The following is a 25,181-nucleotide window of genomic DNA, read 5'->3' as shown; positions in this document are numbered from 1 at the left end:
AATATTGCGATAACGACATAATTCGCGGTATATAAACAAATAGCAAAACAACCAAAAACATCATTTCCATTTCACTGCAACAGTTTAAAAATTATACTCCAAATGACCCTTGGCGACATAGGAGGCAAACATCAAACATAAAAGGGCTCATCTGATTGATCAACAATGTAAACGGTTCCTTCCGATTGGTTAAATGCATAAAGGGATTTATTTCATTTGTTCAATTTTTCAAGCTGCCATGAGATTGTTTTAGCACATTTAAGGTAACCATTTATTGCGATTTTCGCCGTCTTTTGCGGTATGTATATTGCACAGCTTAATGTCGCGATAACGATAAATTTGCGGTATATTGTGCAGGCCTAGTTGGGAGACTTTTCCCCTACATTTTTTAAATGTGGACCTACAGCGGTAAGTTCCCAAAAGAAAACCAACATTGGCCGTCAAGTGTCAAACTCCAGGGCTGATCCTCGAGGGCTAGTGTCCTACGTGTTATCCAACTAATTTGCCGTTGCAGCTTCTAATTGGCAAAATGCACCTGACCCAGGTAATCAGTAGCAAATGGAGCAGGATTTCTGAAAACCCATCAGGACCCTCATGGCCTGAAGTCACTGTGGAGACAATTAGGTTTTCACTGCAAGAAAAGTTTGATCTATAGAACCTCCAGAAAGATTTTTCTGAAAATATGAAATCTTTGTTTTGTAGATTTTTTTTGTGTGAATATTTCACCCCGACAATTACTATTGCCTCCATCCACAAATTGCGCTGCTTTTTTACAGTTGTACTTCACTTAGAACTGGACAATATGGCCAAAAAATTTTAATCATTTTCTTCAGACTTCATGAAACATTAGAATTTTTTTCAATTTTCTTAAAAAGAAAAAGATAAAACCATCATATTAGGTTCGACTACAAAGTAGAGGATATTTGGTTGCTATGATCGTTCTAGTTCTCAGGCACACAGGGGTTCCACCTCACAGTTTCCGAGACCAGAGGACACAAAAGCACAAAAACTCAAAGACTTACATCCTAAGATGCACAACACTGTGAGTTCTCATGGATTCATTTTGACAACCTAACAGTGTTAGACTAACTAAAAATATCACCCCCACTTTTTCAGTGTCACTTCAGTTCATTTATGAATCACTCAAGAAAAACGAACCAAACTCAAAATCACCACAAAATGCAAACTTTAAATATTTGAAATAATTGATTAGTCTCCCAGCTCTTGGCTTTTCCAGGCATATGTGGTTGTTTACTGTGTCAATATTCACAAAACCAAGATTTTACATCTGTGTACTGCACACTGTGTTTACAAATAGTCTGCAACCAGCTTTGCTTTGAGTTCTTAGTCACTCATTTTCTTAACGATTCTTTTACAGGTAAACAATTATGTGAAGAGCAGGGAGGAATGCAGCCTCATCCATCCTGCCAATAAACTCCTGCTGTCTTGGCCTGGATGTGTTCACCTCAGGGATCCTCCCAGACCACTGAATGTTGTCAACAACAGCTCAGCGCGGCCTGATCTTCATCATCGCTGTGATCCAGCAAGGTTTGGACAACTTTGAACCCAACAGGATTGATTTATGTACAAAAAAAAAAGTATATGCAATTTGTGAAGCTTAGATTTTTTAAATATATTCCCAACACGCTCAGGTGTCATTATTAAAGTTATTAAAACACAATTTTTCCTGGTCTATCGCTGTCTTTACTTATAATCTTGTGGTTGGTGTGTCAAAACACTGAAGTAATCATTGGAACTTTAATATTTGAAACCCTAGAGTGTTATCATACGTCACTAAAGAACAAAAACGATGACAAACTGAATCCATTTTTCAGTTTGTATGTGAAGTGTTGCTTATCAACTGAGGTTAACTCGTGGGAAACAACACCAGAAACATCAAATCAGGCAACTTTTTTTCTTTTTTCCAGTCGTCAGGATGACTTCAAAACAAATGATCTTGTGTTTTCCAGATTCTACCTTGCCTGTGGTTGGAGGACGTCGCTGTGTTCCTTGCTGACAGGAGCCATCTTAGAGGCCACCGTGGCTATCGGTGCCCGCTCTTCTTTGCTTTGTCCTCCACCCCAGTGTCCCAACAGCCACGCTGTGCTGAAAGGTGCGTTTCAGTCTTTTAACTCAGACTACTGGGGATGTCCCGTTTCCGATCACGTGACCAGAAATCGATGTTCGATCACGCACTCAATCGGTATCGGATGATCAGTGATAGAATATTTATTATTTTTATAGAATATTTATTATTTTGATCAGCGCTGTGCATTTCAAAGCTTGTTACCTCAAATAATTACCCTACTAGAAGTCTGCAAATCATGAACGGCAAAAAGTAGTTATATGTTTGGAGAAAATTTCTCTCAATTTTTAAGATGTTTTTGCGTAAACACAGATAATTCATCGAAAAAAAGCCTTAGTGATCTGAAGGAACTAATGCTACAGTTTCTAAACTTTCTCACTTTCTTTCTCTGTTTCTAGTAGTAAATTATTAATTCTTTTTAAACAATTTTTACCTAATTGTTCAAGCTACTTCGAAGAAGTGCTCTGTTTAAGCGTTAAAGGATTAAAAGTGTATAAAATAAAAATAGGGATCTGTTTTTGTTTTTTTTAAAACATTTTTTGTCTATTTTTAAAAAAATGTTTTACAAAAGTTTTGGAACTGGACTTGGTATCGGCAGATACTCGGAATCAAACGGCTCGGATTCAGAATGGGACCAACAAATTCTGATTGGGACTTCTCTACTGACTCTATTCCTTTTTATGAATTTGATCACACGTGATAAAATTGATGTCACTTTCTAACCACAGTGGGTTTTAACATAACACAAGTGTAAAATATTATAATATTGGTTGAAGAGGAGGTGAAGCAAAGTCGTCTCACTATTCCCCTGAGGTCTCCTGCTGTACTCCTCCTCCTCCTCCTCCTCCTCCTCCCCCTTCTCCTTGCCCTTTTCCCACATGGTTCTTAACCACATCAGGGTCTGTCTTGGTTGGGGTCTGCAGTTGATCCCATTGGTTGCTCTTTTTCTTTTCTCTTTATTCCCTTGCTGCCCTTTTTTCCCCCTCATTATACCTCCAACAATGTTTCCATGACATTTTCCTATTCAGACTCCTATTTAAACAACATTCTCAAAGCACATCCAAGATTTTCACTTTAAACTGCAAAGTATTTATTACTTCAGTTATTTTCTATGAAATGATAAAAAAACCCCAGAATTCTAAGATACTTTTTTCCCTCAGAAGCTGTAATCTTGAAAGCTGCTATCATCAGACACCTCTTCCTATTGTGCTCTTCGCTTCACTTGCTCAGCTGATCCATGATGTTCAGCATAAGTTCAATGTAAGCGGATCCTGACATTAATTTCCTCTGGCACAAAGCCAGAGGACACAGTGTCTCTGGCAAGATCAAGGAGACGTGCACTTTGGTGCGCGTGGAAGTATGCAAAATTATTCATTTCAGTGTTTGTGACACGCTGCATCATTTACCCTGATCATTAGAGGGGTCGGGGTTTGTCAGAAAAGATTTCTGTCTGTCCGGCGTGCAGCGGTGTGGTTGAAGTGTAACCACTTTCTGCTTGTAACCCAGCCAAGAAATGAGAACATATAGACGTCTTCGCAGGAGAGAGGTTTGATCGATCTGCTGTTCTTTGGTTCTGTAATGCAGCGTTCTGCAGAAACAGAACTTGTAGTGGAAAAGCTGACATTTAGATTTGGGGGAAACACCTTTAGTGTTGTGTTTATGTAGAAACTGAGATAAAAGAGGCTGAGATGCAACTTTATTTATTTATTTTTAAAAGTTGAGTCACCGGCTAGAACGGGAGAGGTTTTGTCTGGCGAAAGGCGCGCCCTATCTGGATGACTTTTCTGCAGCTCTGGATGAAGAAATGATCCTTCCTCGTAAAAGCCTTTCAATCTCTGCAAGCTTTAACAGGGTCTGAGTTGGGTTTCAAACTTGGAGAGGGTTGGTGTAGTTATTGTTTTCCTACCATTTTTGGTATTGTTCCTCTCCTCTGCGTTTGGGCGCTCTTTATCTTAAAAGTCGAATGAAAATTACATTTTTTTTTACCAAATATGTGTAATTTGGCAGAAAGGATCAATGTACTCTATAATATAACACAATGCTATAATATGTTGGTAAACATGAATCACATAGTTTATTTTTTTTACCTTTTTTTTACTTTTGATTGATTTTTTTGATGGTTTATTTGTAGCATACAGGAATGAGAATTTGACTTTGTTTGGTATTTCTTTTGTTGTTTAATTACTGTTGCACCATCGTCTTAAGTTGTTTAGATTGAAAACATAGTAGATGAATTAAAAAGAACCTTTAAAAATAGCACAATTTAAAATAATGTGGGTTTTTCAAGAAATGTTCATTTTAGATGCATAAAAACAGATATTTTGCCACAGCTCTGAAAAATTCCCAACAGAATTGTATAAAATATGGACCTAAATGGTTGCTAAAGCAGAGTTGCTTTTAAGAATGACCAGAGTATTTGGAATATTCCTGCACTGAAGTATTGGATGGGCGGTGATGGCTGGAATGTTTTTTCTCCAGCTTATCTCACACCAGCGTTGCCATCATGAAGCGGAAAGCGTTTTCGCTGGTCCCTCTGATGTGTAGAAATGATTTGGTGCATGCCCGTCTCATTAATCATTGCACTCTTGTAGGGAGGTTTGGATGGAACTTTAGCCGGATGATAAACAAGATTTTACAAGCTGAGCGGTCATGTGACTGCTGAAGAAAAGGCAGGTTTTAGTCGGGAATCTGATGGAAAGACATAAAATGGTGTTGCAGGAAAAGACCGGGGTGAGGTCAAGATCAAGAAATGGGTCATAAGTGGTGAGAAATATTCTGGATATGAAGAGTTTGGAGCGCTTTTATTATTTTTTATTGTCTTTTATTACCAAACATGTGAAGTTGGCCCAATTTGTATCAGCTCGGTCACTTGATTTCTTAATTTTTTTACTGTTGGTTTTACATGTTCAAGGTTATAAACATCATTTTTCTTGTGTGCTCGGTTAAAAACAAAACACATTTTTTATAATGAAGAGTTTAGTTGATTTATTAAAAATGTAGGAAAACATGTTTTTTTCTTCATCAATAAAACAAAAAAAATTATATAACGTTAACATCTTATTATACTTTTCTTATATTCATTTGTAAGTAGGTTGAAACAATCCTCTAACCAGATGGTTAAAGTCCCACTCAGATCATCTTTTGATCTATTTTCAAAGTGTTTAATAATAATTATGCAGTTTTTTGGGTGTAGATTATGCCACAACTACGAAGATCAGTGTGTATTTAGCCGTCCTTACCACTCTTCTCTATGGCTCAGAGACATGGATTACCTATCGAAATCACTTAAGCCACCTCGAATGCTTTCACCAACGCGCACCGTACTCGTCATTTATTGGAATGACTTCACCACAAATGTCGAGGTCCTCGAGCAAGCAGGAACAGCTAGTATTGAAGTCATGCTGCTTCAGACACAGCTTCCCTGGGCAGGGTCTCAAGACTACATGACCACCGCCTACCAAAGATTATCTTATATGGTGAGCTCTCCTCTGGGGACTGTGACAGAGGTGCTCCTAGGAAGAGATACAAAGACTGCCTTAAGGGGGGGCGATCTTGTTCAGTGGGTTCTACCTCTCTGCCAACCGTGGCACCTGGTGCACAACTATCTGTCAGGCCATCCGAGCCTTCGAAGTTTCCTGGAGACAAAGGCACAAAGTCCGCACAAATACACAAATCCAAGCACGGAATAAACCTTCTTTTATAGTTTCTGTGGCTGCAGAGCTCATATCGGTCTTGTGAACTATGAGGGCACCTGTAATAGTCGTGGACAAACCTCAACTTAATCTTTGTTTTGCGAAGTCATGGATTCCGTTTTTAGTCAAAATCTATTTTCTAGGGCATAGTCTCTGCAGAGCGGCAGTGATTCTTGAGAAATTTGCCACTAAGCTGTGGTGGGGAGCAACCCCCTCCCTTCCCGTTGCTGAGAGCTCTTTGTTTACACTCTCTCCCAATAGTTTGCAGCACGTCACACTTCCAGCGTGACGCTACCAGTGAAAAAACAAAGGCTAGCAATATTGGAGCAATCCAGTTGAACAGTTTAGAGGCAGATTTCACCTCAGTCCAGGAAAACAAAGACGTCTGCAAATGGATGGATCAGAATGGAGCGGAGCAGGACGCCTGGAGTCCAGCCAGCGTATTTTCTACCTCACAAAAACGATCTCTTTCAGATAGTATTTTTTGATCCTGTCCTGCTCCTGATTCGCAAGGATTTAAATAAAGAAACACTCAAAAATGCTATTTTAGATGTAGATAGATGATAGATAGGGTACTTTATTAATTCAGAGGGAAATTTGCCATTTTGAACCTCATTTTCTGTGTATATGTCCTCCATCACAAGAAAAATGCCATTAGAACATGTTAAAAACACCAAAAACACCATTTTACATCAGAGTGGGGTTTTTAAGTAACAGACAAAAAGAGTAAATCTGGATGTTCTTAAAGTAAAAGCAAAGGCTGCACAAGTTCCTAAGTGAACGCTGGATTGATAAAGATCTATGAAGTATGCACTAAAGCATACACACGGTATAAGTGATAGATATAGTTTTTATTTAGCATTTTATAGTGATGATGGCGTGAGTGTTCCTTCAAATTAGCTGGAATTTGGGCCGAAAAATGGGTTTGACTTCTTTAACTTCTAAAACAAACCATTGAAAGCCTGAGGCCTGTGGGATTCAGCCATACTTCTGTCAGCTGCCGGTCCAGAGCTTTTCTTCAGATCGTTTCCTTCTTTTGCAAATCTTAACAGTGCTTGACTGAAAGGAAAGCGGCTCGGTTACCCTTTTTCTCCCATCTCTCTTTGTCTCCTCTCCCCTCAGTCGTCACGTCACATTGTGCTGGGCTCCAGCGTTTAGAAATGTGTCGGGGAGTCAAGTCTCAAGGATTTCAAGAACACATATTGTTCAGATGACAGTCATGGCTAAAAATACTCACTGCAGGATTGTAGAAAAACAGTGAATAGGGCTCCAAATCCTCCAAATTTTCACAGTTAGTTTTGATTGCTGTTCTTCGGTCTTGACATTGATAATTGGTTCAAAATCCAAAAAGCATATTGCAAATTTCTGCATTAATAAAGGCAGTGCTTTATATTTTTTCTTATAAACCCTTTTTTTCTAAGTGAAAGATTTCTCTGCTAAACTAAGCCTCTCTTTCTTGGCTAGTTCTTCTACTTGTCTATGCAACTATGTAAAGGACTTCAGCTCTTTGGACTTTTTTGGAGTTTATGGATATTTTTCTTTTCTTTTTTGCTGCTTTGCCTCCCTCTTTTCTGTCGGTAAGCATAACTGCCACCTAAAGGCAACAGGCTGAATCCGGGGTGAACCCCTTCGAAGCAGTTTGTGTGTTTGTTTGTGCTTTCAGAGTTGTGTTTGCAAGGAAATCGGGACAAAAAGCTCTTTTCTAAAGAGAACTGTTTTTTTTCTCTGACTGCTGTTGTGACACTTCTGACAGTGTGTAGGGCAGTGGGGGGGGTGTCTAAATGTAACGCGTGGCTGTGAACTATGCATGGTGTGAGCGGGGAGTGGGTGGGAGACGCAGGGAGACACAGTGCCTCCCCGCCGCCGCTGAGGGGAGGCAGGTGAGGGACGGGGGTTGGAGCGCGCCGGCTTGACTTCAGGGAGAGTTCAGTTGTGAAACGGCGAGCGCGGAGCAGCTGTGGGAGTCACATGCGGACGAGCGGACAGCATTCGCCCCGGCGCTGAGCTGCCAGTGTAGGAGGCAGAGCGATCAGCTGTTTCTAACAAGCATGAAGCACTCTAACCGAGTGGACCTCAAGTTGATGAGTGAGTACGGGAAATGCGGGAGGGCACGGCTCCTTTTGAGGGATGCCGGGACTTTAAAATGTTTGCAAAAGTCTCAACTTTCACTTTAAAGTCATTTTGTGTAGTCTTTGCTAAGCTTTTGTCTTAACGCTGGTCTCTAACAGGCTGCAACCTAACATCTTGATAGAGCTCTTTTTAGGATCGATAAATCTGATTGATAAGTCTGCCCCGATGCAGAAGCAGACAGCCTAGAAATTAGCCAAAAATTCAGTGTAGTAAGAAAAATTGTCTTACCAAGAATTCTTCTTTTAAGGAAAAAATTCTAGTCACTAAGACTTGTTTTCTCAAACTAAGATGATTCTGCTATTGAAATGTTATCTTAATATTTTTTATTTTTTTTGCAAGATAGAAAATAAGAAAATTTAGAGGTACTGCCTTGTTGTTATACATAAAGGAAAGCGATGAGACCATTTGGGTTGGATGTCAGAAAATCAGGTTAGTGGGTAACTTTCATCCAAGTTTTTAAATGTTGGATTTTTCCAAAAAGTTCCAGTTGTATCCCATCAAAATTACAATTCTTTTTTGGATTAAGGATACTGTTTTCATGAATAAATACGTTTTTTAGTATTTTTTTAAATCTCGTAAAGTCAGCTCTGTCACATTACGAGCAGAAACACGATACAGAAGCAAACATCAGCCTAATTTAGTTTTATTTAAATGTGTGCTGAATGATGTAACTGTTGGACAGTTGTCTCGAGACCTCACTTCACCCCAAAGAAAAAACCTGGAGGGGCTTCGGATCCCACTCAAGTGATCACATCTGTCACCTGTAGGATTGTATTAAATCTGGTTTTTATCATTCAGAATTGACAGATTTTGGTACTTTTAGATAAATCTGTTTATTTCGTCTGGTGCTGGATTTGTGTATTATGATTTCTAAGAATGTTTATTTTTGTGCTGAATATCTGCTCGCCTGTTTGCTGCTCACGTGTGGATTTACAGGTTCAAAAAAAACTTGTTTAAATGTTTGTTTTAATCTACAATTTATTGCGCGTTCTTGTTTAGTTTATTTGTTCCTTTTTGTACAAACACTTGGATAAAGATCAGGATATTTTATAGCTTTGTTTTTACAGGTTTAAGGAACAAGATGAGAATGAAGCAGCAGGATAGTTTGCTAACATTCGTCCACATGCAGGATTTTTTTATTCAAACAGACATTAAATCTTAAAAATGTTTATATTTTTAGGCTTAGTAAGTAAATATAGTTTCAGATTCGTTTTTCACACACAAAAAAGAGGCATATAATAATTATATACGTTTATATAATACTGTGTATTCTCGAGACAGGAAGTTGTCATCTGTTTGATTAACAAAACTTATTAGGGGGTCACCTTTTTTTTTTTTTTACTATGTATTACAGAAAAAGGCTGGGCTGCATTTTGTATAAAGCATAAACCTATAAAAATATTCAAATCACATGAAATGTTTTCTTTTTAAACTTTTTGTAGCTCTTTATGTGTATTATTGGCACAATATATGAGAATATTGTTATTATGCACTTTACCAAACTATTCTCCTCTGGGCCACAGCCCCATCAGTATTGAACAGGGGTGTTGACTGGGATCTGGTTTAACTTTAAACAAATTATAACCTTTAAAATAAAGAGTTAAACAGAGTTTAGACCAATAATAAGCTGGTCAGAAACATATAAAAAGGATTTTACATTTATACATTTAAGCGTTTTTGAGAGTTCATGGTAGATGCAGTGAAGGTGAGCTTGAGCTGAGAGGCTGTGAGCATGTTTGCTGATGACATTTTGATGTCCGACAAAGGATCGTTGGAGTAAAAAATGCTTTATTTTGGCTGGATTAGAAGGTTGAAAATGGAAATGATTACATTTTAAAGGTTGGAAATAAGAATAACACTTGATAATTAAAACATTTAATCACATGGAGCATTTTACAATCTTTCCTACAGCATCATGATGATCATCTTCCATTTTTCTGTGATTTTTGGGAAATTAGAATTTTGGCTGCTTCTATAGCCCCTGTAATATAAACAATTAGCATCCAGTACCCTGCACATTTTTTATTTGCGTAGGTTTTCAGTTTGATCAGTGGAAAAGTCAGAAGTCCGTATTTAGTTCCACCCATTCCCCTCTGTTCTGTTATATTCAGCAGATGTCTCACCACATTTGGTTTTGTTGAATCCTAATATGAAGAAATGCTAAGACTCTTCTTCTGTTAAAAAAGTAGAAGGAATGATTGAGATTTACGCTGATAAATACATTATTTAAAGAGGAAAGAAAAAACAGAAATATCCCGTTGATTTTACATTCAAGTTAATCATATATGTGCTACAAAAATTATTTAAAGGCACTAGTGTACGGAAATCCTAAAACATTTTAAACATTTTTAAAGTGTTCTATTCACATTTATTTTCCTTTTTATTTAAAACAAAGTAGATCCTCGCTAATGTTCAGTTTAGGCAGCATTGAAGCTGTGATTTTTATTGAGTTTTGTTAAGGTGTCAAACTATAAAAATAAATCCAGAATATCCTTCAAATTTGGTTCCAGATTAATGCTCATCTCTGGACCAATTGGCTGATTAGAAGATCTGGTGGTCCCATCTTTAGAGGCTTCTGCTTCCTGGATCCTCTGCTGTACTGTACAGTACGAGATTTAAAAAGGTTTAGGATCTCATACATCGTCTGAAACTTTGAGAAATTATTAGAAATAGAGTGCATGATACAAACGCTATGTTATTTAAAAAATCCTTTTTACCGTCTCATTTATTGCTTATATTCATGCCCACTTTGTAATTTAAAGCTTAAAAAGTGAAAACATTGTGTTGTAACACTAAACAAACATTTAATACGTTTTTTTCTTTCTTTCTTTTTTTTCTTTTTACAAAATAAACAACTGTAAAAATATTTTAGAACTTTACTTTATCAAGATATTTTAAAATTTTCTTTGAGTGTTGACATCAGATAAAGAAAAATACAGAAAATCCAATTTTTTATTATAAAATCAATTTTTGTGACATAAATTACTGAAATAGCTTTTTTTTTTGCACATTTATTGCAAAGATGCTAATAACACAAGCCTATTTCCTGTGATTACAGGAGCTTCATGAAAGGACCTCAAAAGGAATTTCAGTTTATCTCCTTTATCTGCCAGTAAATTCAGACGCAAACATCCTATGAAATCACACACATTGAACACCTTATTTGTATTCTTCATGCTTTCTAGATCCATAAAGTTGTGCAAAAATCATTACATGTTTTATTTAGTCCAGGTCTTGAGTCATGTTTGTTGCTTAACAAAAATTATAGGCTGGAGAAGTTATCATTACTAAAAGACAATCTGGGATTATTCTCCATATTAATGCACATTTGTATGTAATAATTCCCTCTGAATATGTTAAGAGTCTTTGTGTCTTGGTCTTGGCGGAAGGCTTTGTTTTCAAGCGTATTTCCCTCTTCAGACGATGAATACATGAATGAGCAGAACACTTGCATGCTCTTAAAAATTAAATGAATACTCCAAAGTGGATCTGGACAATTCTTCTGGAAAAATGTGTCGTTAATGTCGGTTTAATTCATCCTCTGAATCTGTTTAGTTAGTGCTCTCTTTTTTATCTTGAGAGTACAGCCCAAATAACCAAGCATTTGAATATATATGATTATAGCTTTATTTGTTGTTATTGTTATGTTTGTTTTATGAGTTAAAAACAGACTTTACAACTAAACATTTTTTATGAACATTACATGTTTCTCCCTTCAAGGTTAAATTATTTCATTACTCATTCATACTATAAAATATTAGGAGAATCAACGTTTTAAAAAATATAAATCATATTTTCACTTGTCCTGTCCAGCAGTTGAGCAAACAGATACGTGTTGATGGCTTCTTGTGTTGGATCGATTTTTCTGTTACGATAAAGGGGTTGTGAAATGTGGACACATTGGACACACAAGATGTATATGTACATAAACCTCTTTTTATTTAAGACTAAGACTATTTATATTTATTTTTGGATCAGACACAAAAAAAGAGAGAGAGTGGGCTATGAAGGTGTATAAAAAATAGGTTAAAAACGGGGTGAAGAAGTTGGAGGATGAAATTGAGATAAAGAATGGAAGGATGTAGAATTACAAAAAGCGAGTACAAGTTGCTTGAGGTTTTTCATTTAATAAGCTACGTTCACATTGACCTCGGTAACAAGCATTCAAGATGCCACTTCCAATGGAAAGTCTGTGTAAACGCGTTTTTCGGGCGTCCGCATTCAAAACTTTTGCGTTCACGCGTAGCTACGCAACCTATGGCTATTGAATGAATGTTTCAAGTGTTCACGAGTTTTCCACCAACGTAACATTTCACACTAAGCCCCTTCTAACTGTAGGTGGCAGACGTGTGCTAGGAAACAGTAGAGAGAAACCCCTCCCTGCTTTTCTAATGTCCACACCATGGGCTAAACACGAGTTCAAGAATGCCTGTTTTGTGTTCTTGAACGCGTTTCAAATGCTCCGCGTGTACATAGATTTACTATCAAATGTAGATCTTTATCAGAAGGGCTTGTCCTGTCCATAGACCATTAATTTTTATTAACATGTTCTTGCTAATCCGAATTTTTTCATATTTATTCTGTAGTACAAGTTAAGCAAGTAATAAACGGACCAATTAGATGCCTAACCTAAGGTATGTGGTCTCACGTTGAAAATTAAGAAACGCTTGATTGGCAGATTCTCCCAAGCCAGTTTTCAAGTGGTAGGGGTGTGGACTGATTGGCGAGAGTGGTTGCCATATTGTGGAAATGTTGACTCACACCGACTCAGACCAATCACTGCTCACTGATGACGTCTGGCTCCAACATGGCGGTCCGTATCGTGAAAAGAAGGCAACTGAATTGACGTCATTTGGTTGGAGCCCGATATAGACATTTTCTACGGACAACATTGCACTCAGTCTAGTTCTCATATAGAGCCAATGCTACAGACATGCTCACCCACACTTTCAAAACACGTTGACTCCAAAAACCTTCACACACATAGATGTCAGTGCGCACACACACACACACACAAAAACACAATAAAAATACATAGTCATATGTAATTCTTCACTGTCAACCACAAACTCAAGCTCAAAGCTAATTTATTTTTTCCAGTAGGAACTTCCTTTGCTGGTGGAACAGAAAGCTGAGACAAACAATCAATACAACACACATACTCTCTGTAACGTACAGACAGGACATACTCAGACCTGCTAAAGAAACCATATTAAAAGATTAGTAAAGAAAATAATATTTAAAAAAATGTGTAAAATATCTCTGCCACTGTAAAGTTCAAGTATACTTTTAAGCTTTTTAAAGGAAGTATTTGAAATATGTGTGAAATGAAAAGATGGTAATAGCCTTTTTTTCCCCTATTTCCTTTATTTAAGTGGTTGTTTATTTTTTCTCTTCTTTTATTATAAATTCTCCAGTAACTTTAACCAGCACTGCTTTATATCTCGTTCCTTCCCGTCTGTCTTTGTTTTTTTTCTCACCTCTCTTCCATTTAATATAAACGTTTTCTGGTTGTCCTTTCTCGTCATTTTAAGTAATAGAAATGTTTCCCAATTTTTGTTCAGGGTGGCTTCTCCTTTGTTCGCCGAGTCCCCATTATTTTCCCGCAGCCCACTACATGTGCTTCACATTTTCACTGCTTTTATTTGTTTCCTGATGTTTTTAGTGTGTCTGTGCTCATATTCTGGACACACACACGCACACTGAGAGTTCATTAGAAAAGCTGTGAGTCCGGATCCACAAATCAAACTGTGTAAATAAGCAAGTTTTGTTCCCGCGGAGCAGTCACTGCTGTTGCCATGCCTACCTGTTCCACATCTCAAGAGTTACCAGGGACAACCTTTAAGTGTGTGTCTGCATATAAATCCATACTCAGTTTTGTGTCTGTGTGGTTAGAAGACAGGAGTAGATGGGTTTTCTACCTATGACAATTGACAATGAGCAGAGAGTCTCTGTGTTTCCTGGTGTCTATTTTTATTTGATGTGCGTGTCCTGGTTTTGGGTGAATGTTGCATAACCTACTATGAAAAGATAACAAACACCTCTCTTGTTCTGAAGAAATCTGAATAAATGGTGTCCCACACATTCGGTGTGATCACATAACTCACTTTAGGGGTATTTTCCTTAGAAATCCTTTCTATAGTGACCTAAAAAGTGCAATATGAAACTCTTCAAAGCCGCACTGAAGTGATTCTGGCAAAACTCCATTGAAAAAAGCTTTGTTTATATGGGCATTCATCCCGAAAATGTACAGAATGTCCACCTGGCAGCTCCTGAAGTCGTGTAGAAAGTCTCCATTAGTCCTTTGTTAGCAGAGATCAGGACAGTTTAGATTTGTGTGTGTGTGCGTGTGTATGTGTAAACAGACAGACTAATGGACCCGACTGAAATCCAAACACAGGAACCTGCAGGTGATCAGTGCTGTTTACTTCCACAGGGTGAAGTGGGCTTTGTTCCATGGATTGAACAAGTATTATCGATGGATATGCTGACTTTAAGAACAGCAACTACATACATTAGACCATGATTATAGGTGTAAAAAGTAAAGAAAGTGGTCTTTTATGCTAAATTTTCACAGATGGATCACGAATGAACAGGATTAAAACCACAGAAAAAGTACGAATAAACCACGCAAAGAACACATAAATGGATGTTAAAGCCAAATCTGGTCCAAAATTTGTGCGTCAATTATGTAATTTTTACGTGATGTGCGCCCTATACGCGATATAAAAACTATAAATCAGTGGTACATGCGGGAAAGCTCCGTTAGGCATACGTGAACATACGTGGAACGGTCATGGAATACCACAAAAGTGCGAATTAATCTGGCAGAAATCACGCACAATTGCGCAAGATTTATGTAACAATCCCGTATAAACTTCGCAATTCTCAACTGACCAAAATTATTGAACGGCTCAAAACCGAGTTTACATAAAGACCTGTCTGCCGAAACCCTCGACGGACATCTTTGCACATCGACGAATGACAAACGTGAGAAACACTTAAGAAATATCACAAAACCGAAATTTCATACGTGGGAAATGTGTGGCTGTGTGACACGGCCTTAAGGTTTCTTTAAACTTTTAGAGGTAATGGGAAACACCAGGAAAGATGAAAGTCCTCCTAATCTCTGCTGCATTCCTGCTTAATGTTCTTGTAATCTTTTATGATTACAAGATGTATTTTTATGAACTTTGTCTTTTCTCTCCATCTCTGTATCTCCCACCTCTTTCTGGCACAACCTGATCCAATCGTGTTAAAGTTATGCTCTCTCTTTGTGTGTCCTGTCATCTTCCTATTCATGTGCAGAGCGTCAGCTCGCCAACAGCATGACCAGCAGTATCTCTCTTCCTCAAAATGTCAGTGGGATCAGTAAGGAGCTAGCAGAGCTGCGACACCTCATCCAGTTCCCCGAGGAGATTGCCTGTATCCTCACTGAGCAAGAGCAGCAGCTTTACCAGCAGGTGAGAGTGTGAAGAGGCAGGTCTGCAGGTTTTAGAGTCCCACTCCAATCGTCTTTTGATTTATGATTTATTAAAAATGGGTTTTTAATTATGAGTATTCCATCTTTAGGTAAAACAAAAGAAAACATAATAATTTTCTAGTACGGTTTGTGCAGAGTGGCAGTAGTTCATTAGACTGTTGGTGGAGCCTGCCAGCCCTTCCCATCATCCCTTTGTTTACACTCTCTCCCACCAGCTTACAGCTCCTCACACCCCAAACCTAACATTTCCAGTGTAACAACAATGAGGAGTAATATCGCAGTTATCCAGCCGTACAGTTTTGAGCCCGGTCTAGCCCGGTCTGATACCAGACCGGGCTAGAAAAGGACGTACATAAATTTAGTCGACTACAAGTGGATGCATCGGAATGGATTACCGTAAAATAAATTTCAATGAAGAAATACTCAGAGATACGGAGCCCGTGTCCTGACATGGATGCTTCTGTGCTTTTTAAAATAAATAAATCTGTTCTCTAAACATCCTGCGTGTCTTCAATGCAATGTAATGAGACACACACAGACAGAAATGTGAAGGTATCTGCTGTCAATCTATGACGTAAATTAATAACAGGATCAATGATTAATAACAGGATCAAGCAGCTGGGTGGCTCGGTTGGTAAGGTGAGCGGCTACCACGCAGGAATCCAGGGCTCGATTCCCGGAGGGGAATAAACTGAGTCAATTACCATTTCAATGGCGAGCAATGAACATCACCCAGTGAGAGCCCTTAGGCAAGGCCCTTAGCGCTACTGCCTCCCGAGCGCAGTTAGGCTGCAGCTCACCGCTCCCCCAGGGGATGGGTCAAATGCGGAGAAGAATTTCCCCATTGTGGGATCAATAAAGTACCTATTATTAATGATCGTTTAGTCAGTTAGCATGTATCCTTATAGCCTTCGAATGTAAAGCGACTGACTGCTAAAGTTAATAAAAGACAAGTCCTGAATATTATTATTCCTATTCGACCCTAAACTACAATATCAGCTGTCTGACAACAGACCAGCCAGTTGCCCAAATGCCGGCATACATCAAAGAGCTCTGCGGCGGCGCTAGTAGTAGCCTAGCAGGAGCTATCGTATGACAAAGCAGCCTAGTTATCATAAATCTTTTGATATTTTTCTTATATTCATTGAGACAGTAATAAAGTGATCATTTTTCTTTTTCATGTTCCTTTTTTGAACGAATATGGGTCACAGAGACACGGAAGTTACCGCTGAAAGTGGCTTAGTTTTGCCGTTGTACAGAGAGCATATCCGCGTGAATGACTTATGACGTGAATAATTATTGCGTTCGAACGGATTAATTATTGCGTTCAAACGACATAATTATTGCGTTCGCACGAGTTAATCATTTCGAGGGAACGGAATAGTATTTTGAGGGAACGCAATAGTATCTTGTGGGAACGGAATAGTATTTCGTGCGAACGAGATAATAATCTGTGGGAACAAGATAATAATCTGTGGGAACAAGATATTAATCTGTGGGAACAAGATATATTTTTATATCTTAATGTCAGGACACGGGCTCCGTACAGAGATGCAAATGTATGCTTAATTTTTTCAAAATATGTCCTCCAGCATGAAACAAATGCAACAAGAAAATGTTAAAAACACCAAAAACTTAAACAAGCACTTTGTTGCAAGTCAACTGTTTGTATTGCGGAATTCTTTATTTTTATTTTATTTTATTTTATTATACTGGATTTATCCCACAAAGGGAAACTCGTCTCTGCATTTGACCCATCCCACCTTACCAACTGAGCTACCCATTTTTATTATGGCTAAAAAAAATACAAAAAATAATTTTCATGGAAACTGTACTATGAAAATCAATTCCATTCATCAAATCCGTGAATTGCTTTTTCTTCCAAGTAATTTCTTGTATTATTTTGAGGCCTAAAATCTGAATTCAGACAGTTATTAAAGTAGGAATTCATTATTTTAGAAATAGAAAGATCCACCTTTATTCTGTTGAAATCACTTGTTAAAAATGTTTTTAAAAACAGAACTTAATTGAAAAAAAAAAGATATCAAATCGCATTGAATCGTACAACAATTCAAATGGTGAACTTGTGAATCAAAATAAATGGATTCAGTATTTTTGGTAGTCACAGACTGGGGAAAGTTCCCGTCATGTGGGTGTTTGTCCCCCTGCAGGTGTTGCCCCTGGACTACCTCTGTTTCCTCACGCAAGATCTGGGCAGTCCTGAATGCCAAATTAAACGCCACCCGAACCTGAAGGCGTCTCTGTCAGCACCTAACATGCCAACCCAGAGTCCTCGGAGGAGTAACGCTGTGGAGGACCTGGTGGCTCGCTTCAATGAGGTGAGCTGACAATGAGGTCACTGGAGGTTCTGCTGTTCTCTTGTTGATTTTTTTCCTTCTTTTATAAAAACGGTTTGCCCCGTTGGCTAAACAGCCAAAATAGAAGTGATGTGAATTCAATCCTTATGAAGGAGGCTACAGATCCTTGAGAAGTCTTTAAATACATCAAATGGTTTTAAACTAAACTTTTCAATGATGACATTTTTTTAATTAGTCAGCAAATTATAGTCTGTCACCAAGATTTGTTTTAACTGTGGACACTGTGCATTTAAAAAGCCGACCGTTGCAGAAATGGTATCCTCTTTGTATAATAAGTATGCGGGATTTCCTTCACTACAAGTACATCATTTCATAATGGTCTAAGAAAGTCGGTAACAAGGACAGTTTAGAGCTGAGACAACAAATAACAACAAAGAAAGGACTGATTGGCAACAATGGGGACATCTTTAAGTTGCTTTCCTTTTGCATCCGCTGGTTTTATTTAAGTGTGATAGAAGAGAGACAGACAAATAGTTTCATGAATGTGCAGTGTTTCCATATATGGGCACAATGAAGGAAGGGTCCAATGACAACAGGGATTCTTCTCTGGAGACAGATGAAGCTCTGACATGGCTTTCAGCTGCAACGGAACAGTAGTTTTTTTGACATTTAGGTTTCTACTTTTACATTTTTTTTACAATCTGTGTTTAATTTCTAATTTATTTTAAAAATATTTAATTATTTAAGTCTAAATGCTGTTTCAGACATGTCTTCACACAGTACAGTTTACCTGACCAGACTCCACTCTTCTCTCCTCTTTTATGGGGGATGCCTGTTTGAAAATAGTCTTACGGCTTTGCTGCTCCACAGCTGAAGATTGGTAGGGATCACAATGGAGATGGTATTTTTCTAATGTTGGGGCTTGAAACATCCATCTGTGACTTCTCACCCCAGAAAATGTATTTCAAGTAGTAGAACTAGAGATATTTCAACACTGGGGAGATATTCTCTCATCTAATGGATTCTGCACAGCACCAATGAAGCCTGAAGCCTGAAGACAACAATCCAAAAAAAAGGCAATTAGCTGAACATAATACATTTTGAAACTCTGTTGGGGTCCCCCTTTGGACAGCTCACCTGCCAATCAAACAATCTGCTTTTAAATCTGCAAATTTAAGCGTTAACCGGTGACATCCCCCCACTGCATCTTTTCCATAAATGAAACAAAATAGTATACACTGAAAAGTTCCTTATAACCAGAGTGTAAATTCAAGTCTAGTTACAAGTTAAAAAGTCCAATTTTGTTGTAAAATCTAAAAATTTTTCGCAATAGTCCATGAAAAATCGCCCATTTTTGCAACCTGCCTATAATGTTCTGTATAAAAAACTATAATTTTTGGTATACTGTTCATTTTCCATCCATGCATATGAATCAGGCATTGATTTCTAGGGGTGTAACGATTCTTCTTAACAATGATTTATATCCTAGTTAGTGGTTGCCGATGCGATTCATAGTCAATATTGGTTCATTTTGAACGATCTGATTCACTCACATCTATCCAGGACGTCTTCGGCCAAAAATTCAACCAGTATGTCTCAGAGATAAACACCTGTGTTGAACAGGGCAGGTTTTTCAGACTCCTTGGATTCCTTGCAAGATAATCAAGTGTAAATTAAATATGTGTACAAACAAACAAGTAAACAAGAACTAATATCAAACCCATTTATCCCACTGTTGTTTTTCCACATCAAAATAATACAAAAAGAATATTATTAGAGTATTCTAGCACACTGTACAGTCACACATCTTTACTAAAGTCAAAGTGTGTCCACACATAGGACTGCAATGATGGCTTGAGCATTTTTTGCTGCCATCACGTGTGTGTTGTTTGCTGTGATGCACTTGGTCGTTTACACGATATAGTAAAATAAACCCAATGTTCCTCAATCCAACTGGTATTTTTAATATAGATTGCATTTTGGAACGGTTATAGGTCAATTTGATTAACAACTAGCCTAAGATAGATCAATCTGGTTGGGTTGTGAGGAATGTAAATTGAATAATTGATTAAGCTGATTATTTATAAAACCACTAAAGGGAGAAATCAAGATCTCTTTGCATCTCTCTTTAGCTTTGACAGGAGCACTATGTCCTTTGTTAGGACTGAGTTGTTCTCAAATGACCTCAGTTATGTTATTCCAGGAGAAACCGACCCCTAAATTCAGCTTATAACCAACAGAGACAGACAGACAGACAGACAGACAGAAGGAAGGGGGGACAGGTGGACGCAAACATCAAAAGTGGCATAAGCCTCTGTGTGTGTGCCAATGCTTTTCATCTGCTTCTGCTGAAACTTCTTGTGCCATTCTCACTCAGGCGCTGCTGTTTTTTTTTCTTAAAGATTTGATCACTCTTCTGATTTCCTGTCGAATCTCACTTGCCACTTTTTCGTGCATTACAGACTCACCCCCTCCATATCCGGACCATTATCTACCACGCGCAACACAGCGCACACACTTTTTCTGTCTAGTATATCAGAGGAGATGCCAACTCATGTGGAATCCTTTGATCTGTGCTAGTTCAAAAAGCTACTTTACAGATAGCCAGGATGCTTTAGATAGTGATTGTAATTCAACACCCCTACTGACATTGTTTGTGTGTGTCTGTGTGGGGGGGGGCATTATGTCATGAAGCTAGAAGGGACTGCCAGGCTTTCATGCATGGCACGCACATCCTGCTTAGGCTGGACTGCTTGACTGTAGAAGTAAAAACACACATATATTAAGAAAACACCTCATAAACAGAACAACATAGTGTCCCTGACCCTCATCATGACCAGAATGCAACGCCAGAGTGAACTTAAGAGAAGAAGAAAAACAAGTTTATTTGTTTTATATTCACTAAATATCAGATTCAGAAGTTGATGGAAAATGTAACAAGATTAAATATTAGCAGAAAAATGGGTTTCCAAGCAGAAAAAGGAAAAGTAGCATGAGGAAACCATGTCATGTGCGACATTAGTGATAAAAATTGTGAAAACGATATGAATTGCAACTCATTAACATATAGCAAAACAAAAAACCTCTAAAACATTATTTGCATTTCAGTTTTATTTAACTGAAGGTCAACATACTTTAAATAATACTCCAAATGACCCATGTCTACATAGGAGGCGGGCATAAAAGGGCTTCATTTGATTGGTCAACGAGGTGAAGGGGTCCATCCGATGGATCAAATGCGTAAAGGGCTTTATTTGATTTGTAAAATGCTTGGAGCTGCCATAAGATTGTTTTAAGTTGTGTAAACATTACCGGTAGCTGTGTTGAATGTTCTACTAATGTTTTCTTTGGATTATTTGACGTGGAAAAACAACAGCGGCCTAAAGGCGTCCTGGATCCATTTGACGAAGAATCGTATCGTCAACCAAAAATGATTATATGAATCAAATCTTTATTTAAATGTATCATTGAGTAGCCATTTAGGGTAACAATTTAGGCCGCATATCGCACAGGACAATACATTTTCAATTTACTATGCAGGCCTAAGTAAAACCAATTGTTTTATTCTTGTTTGTAAAAATGTTGTGTTTTTTTCTGACATGTCCCTACGTGTGCGTGTTATGTGTGTAGGAGTTCATGGCTTATTTTAGTTCCTGTGAGGTCAGATTGCGGTGGGCTTTACAGATTCTTACATAAGCTCATACTAGATGTCTAAGTTGGGGGGGGGGGGGGGGGGGGTGGTTATCACCTGTAAGTGGGTTAGTGACATTCAGTGTGAGTGTGCTTTAATCTGCTCGCAGCCGCATTTAATGCGTGGAGACAATGACATGAAAGAACGGAGAGCTTTAGCACGAGGTCAGAGAGTGAACACGTTTGCGTCGGTCAAAAAAGAACACGGCTGGAAGCTGCCATCGATACACATCTGCTCTTTCAGTGCGCAGTACTCTGCACATATTTGAGGGTAGTCACTGCAGGGCTGGAGAACAGCTGATCATATCTGACCTCATCTCGCTGTGTGTGTCTGTTTGTGTCACAACTATGGACAAGAGTTTCAAAAGCAAGATCAAACACTGCGAACATGTCCAGATACGTCCTATAAGGTCACATTTGCATTTTGCCTCCCTGTTTTATTTAATGAATGTATATAAATATACATATTATTGCATTTTGTTTTTGCTGAAAGGCTTTTGCATCTCTGTATGACATACTCAATCACCTACACCTATCAAAAGTTATCTACAAATAAAACTGCCATGCTTATCTTAATATTGCATCTCATGCAAGCCTTTTATAAGCACAGACAGTTAAATCTTCCTCGGTCTGCCACATGGTGTCGGTCAGAGGCCACGGTTTCAGTTTACATCCCAACCTTCCCCAGAACATCAAATACATGTAGATAAGAAATGATAAATGGCGGATACTTATGACGCTTTTCTACCTTTCTTGAAGGCCCAAAGCACGTTATACAGTAGTTACAGTCCGATTGACCCACACATTCACACACTGATGGAGGCTTCACTGCACTTACACTGGCTCACTGTTTGCCCAGGTACACAGTACTGGACACTTGGGTCACAGAAGAAAAAAAGAAAGGAAACGTTAACTTTGATATTTTCCGTTTTGTTTATTTTCTGATTCTGAAGGAAGTTTTATTTTGGAAAACTACCGTATTCAGTGTTCACCATATCAATATGTCATGACAGGTCACGTGACTTTAAGCAGCTGCTCGGACCGCGGAGTTAGTAGCCCAAAGCCAAAAAGCTAGTAAAAACCCGACAATAAAATCTATTTGGAAAGTTTTTGTGGGGACAGACGAATCAGTGAGGAAGCTAAAAAGAGCCTTTACTTCTAAGAAAAAAAAAGCTGCTATTTACAGACCAGGAGTCTTCCTCCAAATGCAGATTTATTGAGACAGTTGTTCTCACGTACCAGAAGCTGCTTTGCAGCAACTGACTTCAGAATGTTTCACACCTACAGATAATGATGTTTTATTATTATATTTAGACGGTTATTTTATTTATCCATCATTAAAAGTCGGACGCAGAGGAAGTTGGTGTCCGGTTGTTAGCATCCACTTTGACCTTAAAGGGAAAATCCTCATCACAAAATCTAAGTTTAAAACAGCCGCAAACATTTTACAGAGTATGATGATTTAACAAATTAAAGTTGCTGGGAAGTTGTTTCTGATTTCTGTGAACTTGTAAAAGGCACATTTCTGATTTTTCCATGAGCAAGAGAGAATGAGACAGGCATCTGTTACGAAACTTGAGCACAGAAAATGTTTCTTTGTGTTGAAAAAAGACTCAGGATTTATGTAAAAACAAAATGTGAAAAAAAATGTTTGCCCTGAAAGAATTTTTTTTCAATTTAGAAGCGACTTCAACAAATTAGCAATTTTCCTTCACCGACTCTTCATCTGCAAAAAAAAAAAATCTCCTTTTTTCTGATTTTTTACAACGAAATTTCTTGTAGTAGTATTTTAATGTGAAAAATAATCTTTTCAGATACCGTAAGCTTAAAATATAATTGATTTTAACATACAATGTGATTTTTGAACCTTAAGGTGAGTTCTTGGGTGACGTGGCTGGTCCTGACGGCCGGTACCATGGAGGAGAAGAGGGAAGTTTTTTCATACCTGGTCCATGTGGCCAAATGCTGTTGGAACATGGGAAACTACAACGGCGTCATGGAATTCCTGGCTGGACTCAGGTTTTTAAATGACAAACTCAATTCTGAGAAGGCCTCGTGCCATAGTTAAAAATAAAGAAATAATTTAAAAATACATTTTTTCTTGACTGCAGATCCCGTAAGGTTCTGAAAATGTGGCAGTTCATGGACCAGTCAGACATCGAAACCATAAGAAGTTTAAAGGACGCCATGGCTCAGCACGAGACATCTTCTGAGTACAAGAAGGTTATGACCAGAGCGCTCAACATCCCGGGATGCAAGGTGATTAGGAAGAATTTGGTCGATAAATAACATGAGAATGACCTGACGGACTTTTGTCATTTTCTGCTCCACCCAGGTGGTGCCTTTTTGTGGCGTCTTTCTCAAAGAGCTGAGCGATGCTTTGGATGGCACAGCGAGCATTATCAGCCTCAAACAATCTCCAGATAACACAGACGACTCAGTGGAGGTATGGTAAACAAAAAATGGCCCCAAAGAAAGTCTTCTGCAACTTTCCAAAACTCGTATGTTTTGTCGCTGCTTCCAGTTTATGTCAGACTACAGCGGTCAGCACCATTTCATGACCCGGTCGGGTCCAGACGGGCTGCATGTGCCGGAGAAAGAGGCAACTGTTAGCAATATCCTGCAGATCATCAGGTTGGAAAATGTCTCAAAAAGTACCCATTGAAGTTGTTTCCGGCCCTGTAACCTTATCTCGTACTTCTAACTTCAGGTCTTGCAATCGCAGTTTGGAGGCAGATGATCCTGACGACACATCCAGCAGCCCTTCCTCTGGCACAACCCTCGCGTTCAGAAGCAACTCCTTGAAGGACCGCTATCGCAATCAGTCAGTTCTCGCGCTCTCGTGCACTTTTGATTTTTTTTTTGCAGTCTGTTAAAAAAGCATCTTGAAGAGGGATTTGTTAAAACAGTGAATGGTCACACTCCATAGATTGCATTGTTTAGCGACGTGACCCTTTCTACTCAAAGTCTGTTCCCAAAAATGAATTCCCATTCATTCACAGACAATGAGTCATGGGTAAAATAAAATGTCGCATACAGATTTATATCAGAGCCTTGAATACTGCCATGCTGGGAGTGATTGGCATGGCTTTTCACCTCTGGCTGAAAACACAGCTCATGCTCCGCATAGTTGGCCTGGAGGAAAAGTTATTTGTACGCGAGGAGACCGCAACATTTGCTTTGTTTAGAGGAGGTTGATTCTCAGCCCCTCCAGGTGTTCAAAACCCTGTGGGTACAAAAAAAAAAAAGGATTGTGGAAGAAAAGTTCAAATTTGCTTCTTCCACAGAAGTGTTCGTCTCAAAAAGAGCAAAAGTTGAAGCAGCTGCTAGTTTGAAGCTTTGGGTTGTAAATTCCGACGGTTCCAGTGAAGACGTCCCTAATCGCCTAGAAGAATTTGATATTTCACTCCCTGTCACTCTGGATTCGCGTTTGCTCGCTTTCAGTGCGCCGTCGTTCCCCGTCAGAGGAGCTATTCCACAAGTGGAAACATTCAAGACAGCCACTTATCTTCCCAAGTTGTGGATGGGCCAGCAAGTTTTGAAATTCCAGTCCGAGGTCAGAAGTAATGCTGAAAGCCATTGGCCACATTCGCAACTGCCGAACGCCGTAGACGGCACAGAAACAGAGGATGACTTGTTTGGAAAAGCAGTTCAGGGAGAGTTCAGAAATGATGTAGTGCGACCACAGAAACGAGGCATCTTTCAGTCAGTGAGTCAAACATTACCTTTCTCTTTCTATTCCAGAAGTGTAAAGGCAATTAGTGTGCGGCCGACATGTCTAA

The 25,181-nt window shown here is 38.6% G+C and overlaps 1 protein-coding gene across 11 annotated transcripts in view; it reads left to right on the top strand.

Annotated features, from left to right (window-relative positions):
- plce1 (phospholipase C, epsilon 1) overlaps positions 1-25,181 on the top strand; it is an 85,030-nt gene that overhangs the window by 33,728 nt on the left and 26,121 nt on the right. For 10 of the 11 annotated variants that reach the window (XM_011487982.4, XM_078937467.1, XM_078937461.1 and 7 more), the window contains 9 exons: positions 1,379-1,548; positions 1,971-2,113; positions 15,217-15,371; positions 17,563-17,730; positions 23,273-23,418; positions 23,511-23,658; positions 23,735-23,845; positions 23,924-24,033; positions 24,110-24,223. In XM_011487982.4, coding sequence (XP_011486284.2) covers positions 1,379-1,548; positions 1,971-2,113; positions 15,217-15,371; positions 17,563-17,730; positions 23,273-23,418; positions 23,511-23,658; positions 23,735-23,845; positions 23,924-24,033; positions 24,110-24,223 — 1,265 coding nt within the window. Of the gene's footprint in view, positions 1-1,378; positions 1,549-1,970; positions 2,114-7,626; positions 7,864-15,216; positions 15,372-17,562; positions 17,731-23,272; positions 23,419-23,510; positions 23,659-23,734; positions 23,846-23,923; positions 24,034-24,109; positions 24,224-25,181 lie in introns of those variants that run through there. The other variant, XM_078937469.1, reaches the window with a different exon arrangement.

This window comes from Oryzias latipes, chromosome 19, assembly GCF_053564925.1.
Source record: "Oryzias latipes strain Hd-rR chromosome 19, Olatipes_Hd-rR_3.1".
In the NCBI taxonomy this organism is placed as follows: Eukaryota; Metazoa; Chordata; class Actinopteri; order Beloniformes; family Adrianichthyidae; genus Oryzias; species Oryzias latipes.
The sequence above is the reverse complement of the archived record's forward strand: the minus strand, read 5'-3'. Positions and strand labels throughout refer to the sequence as shown.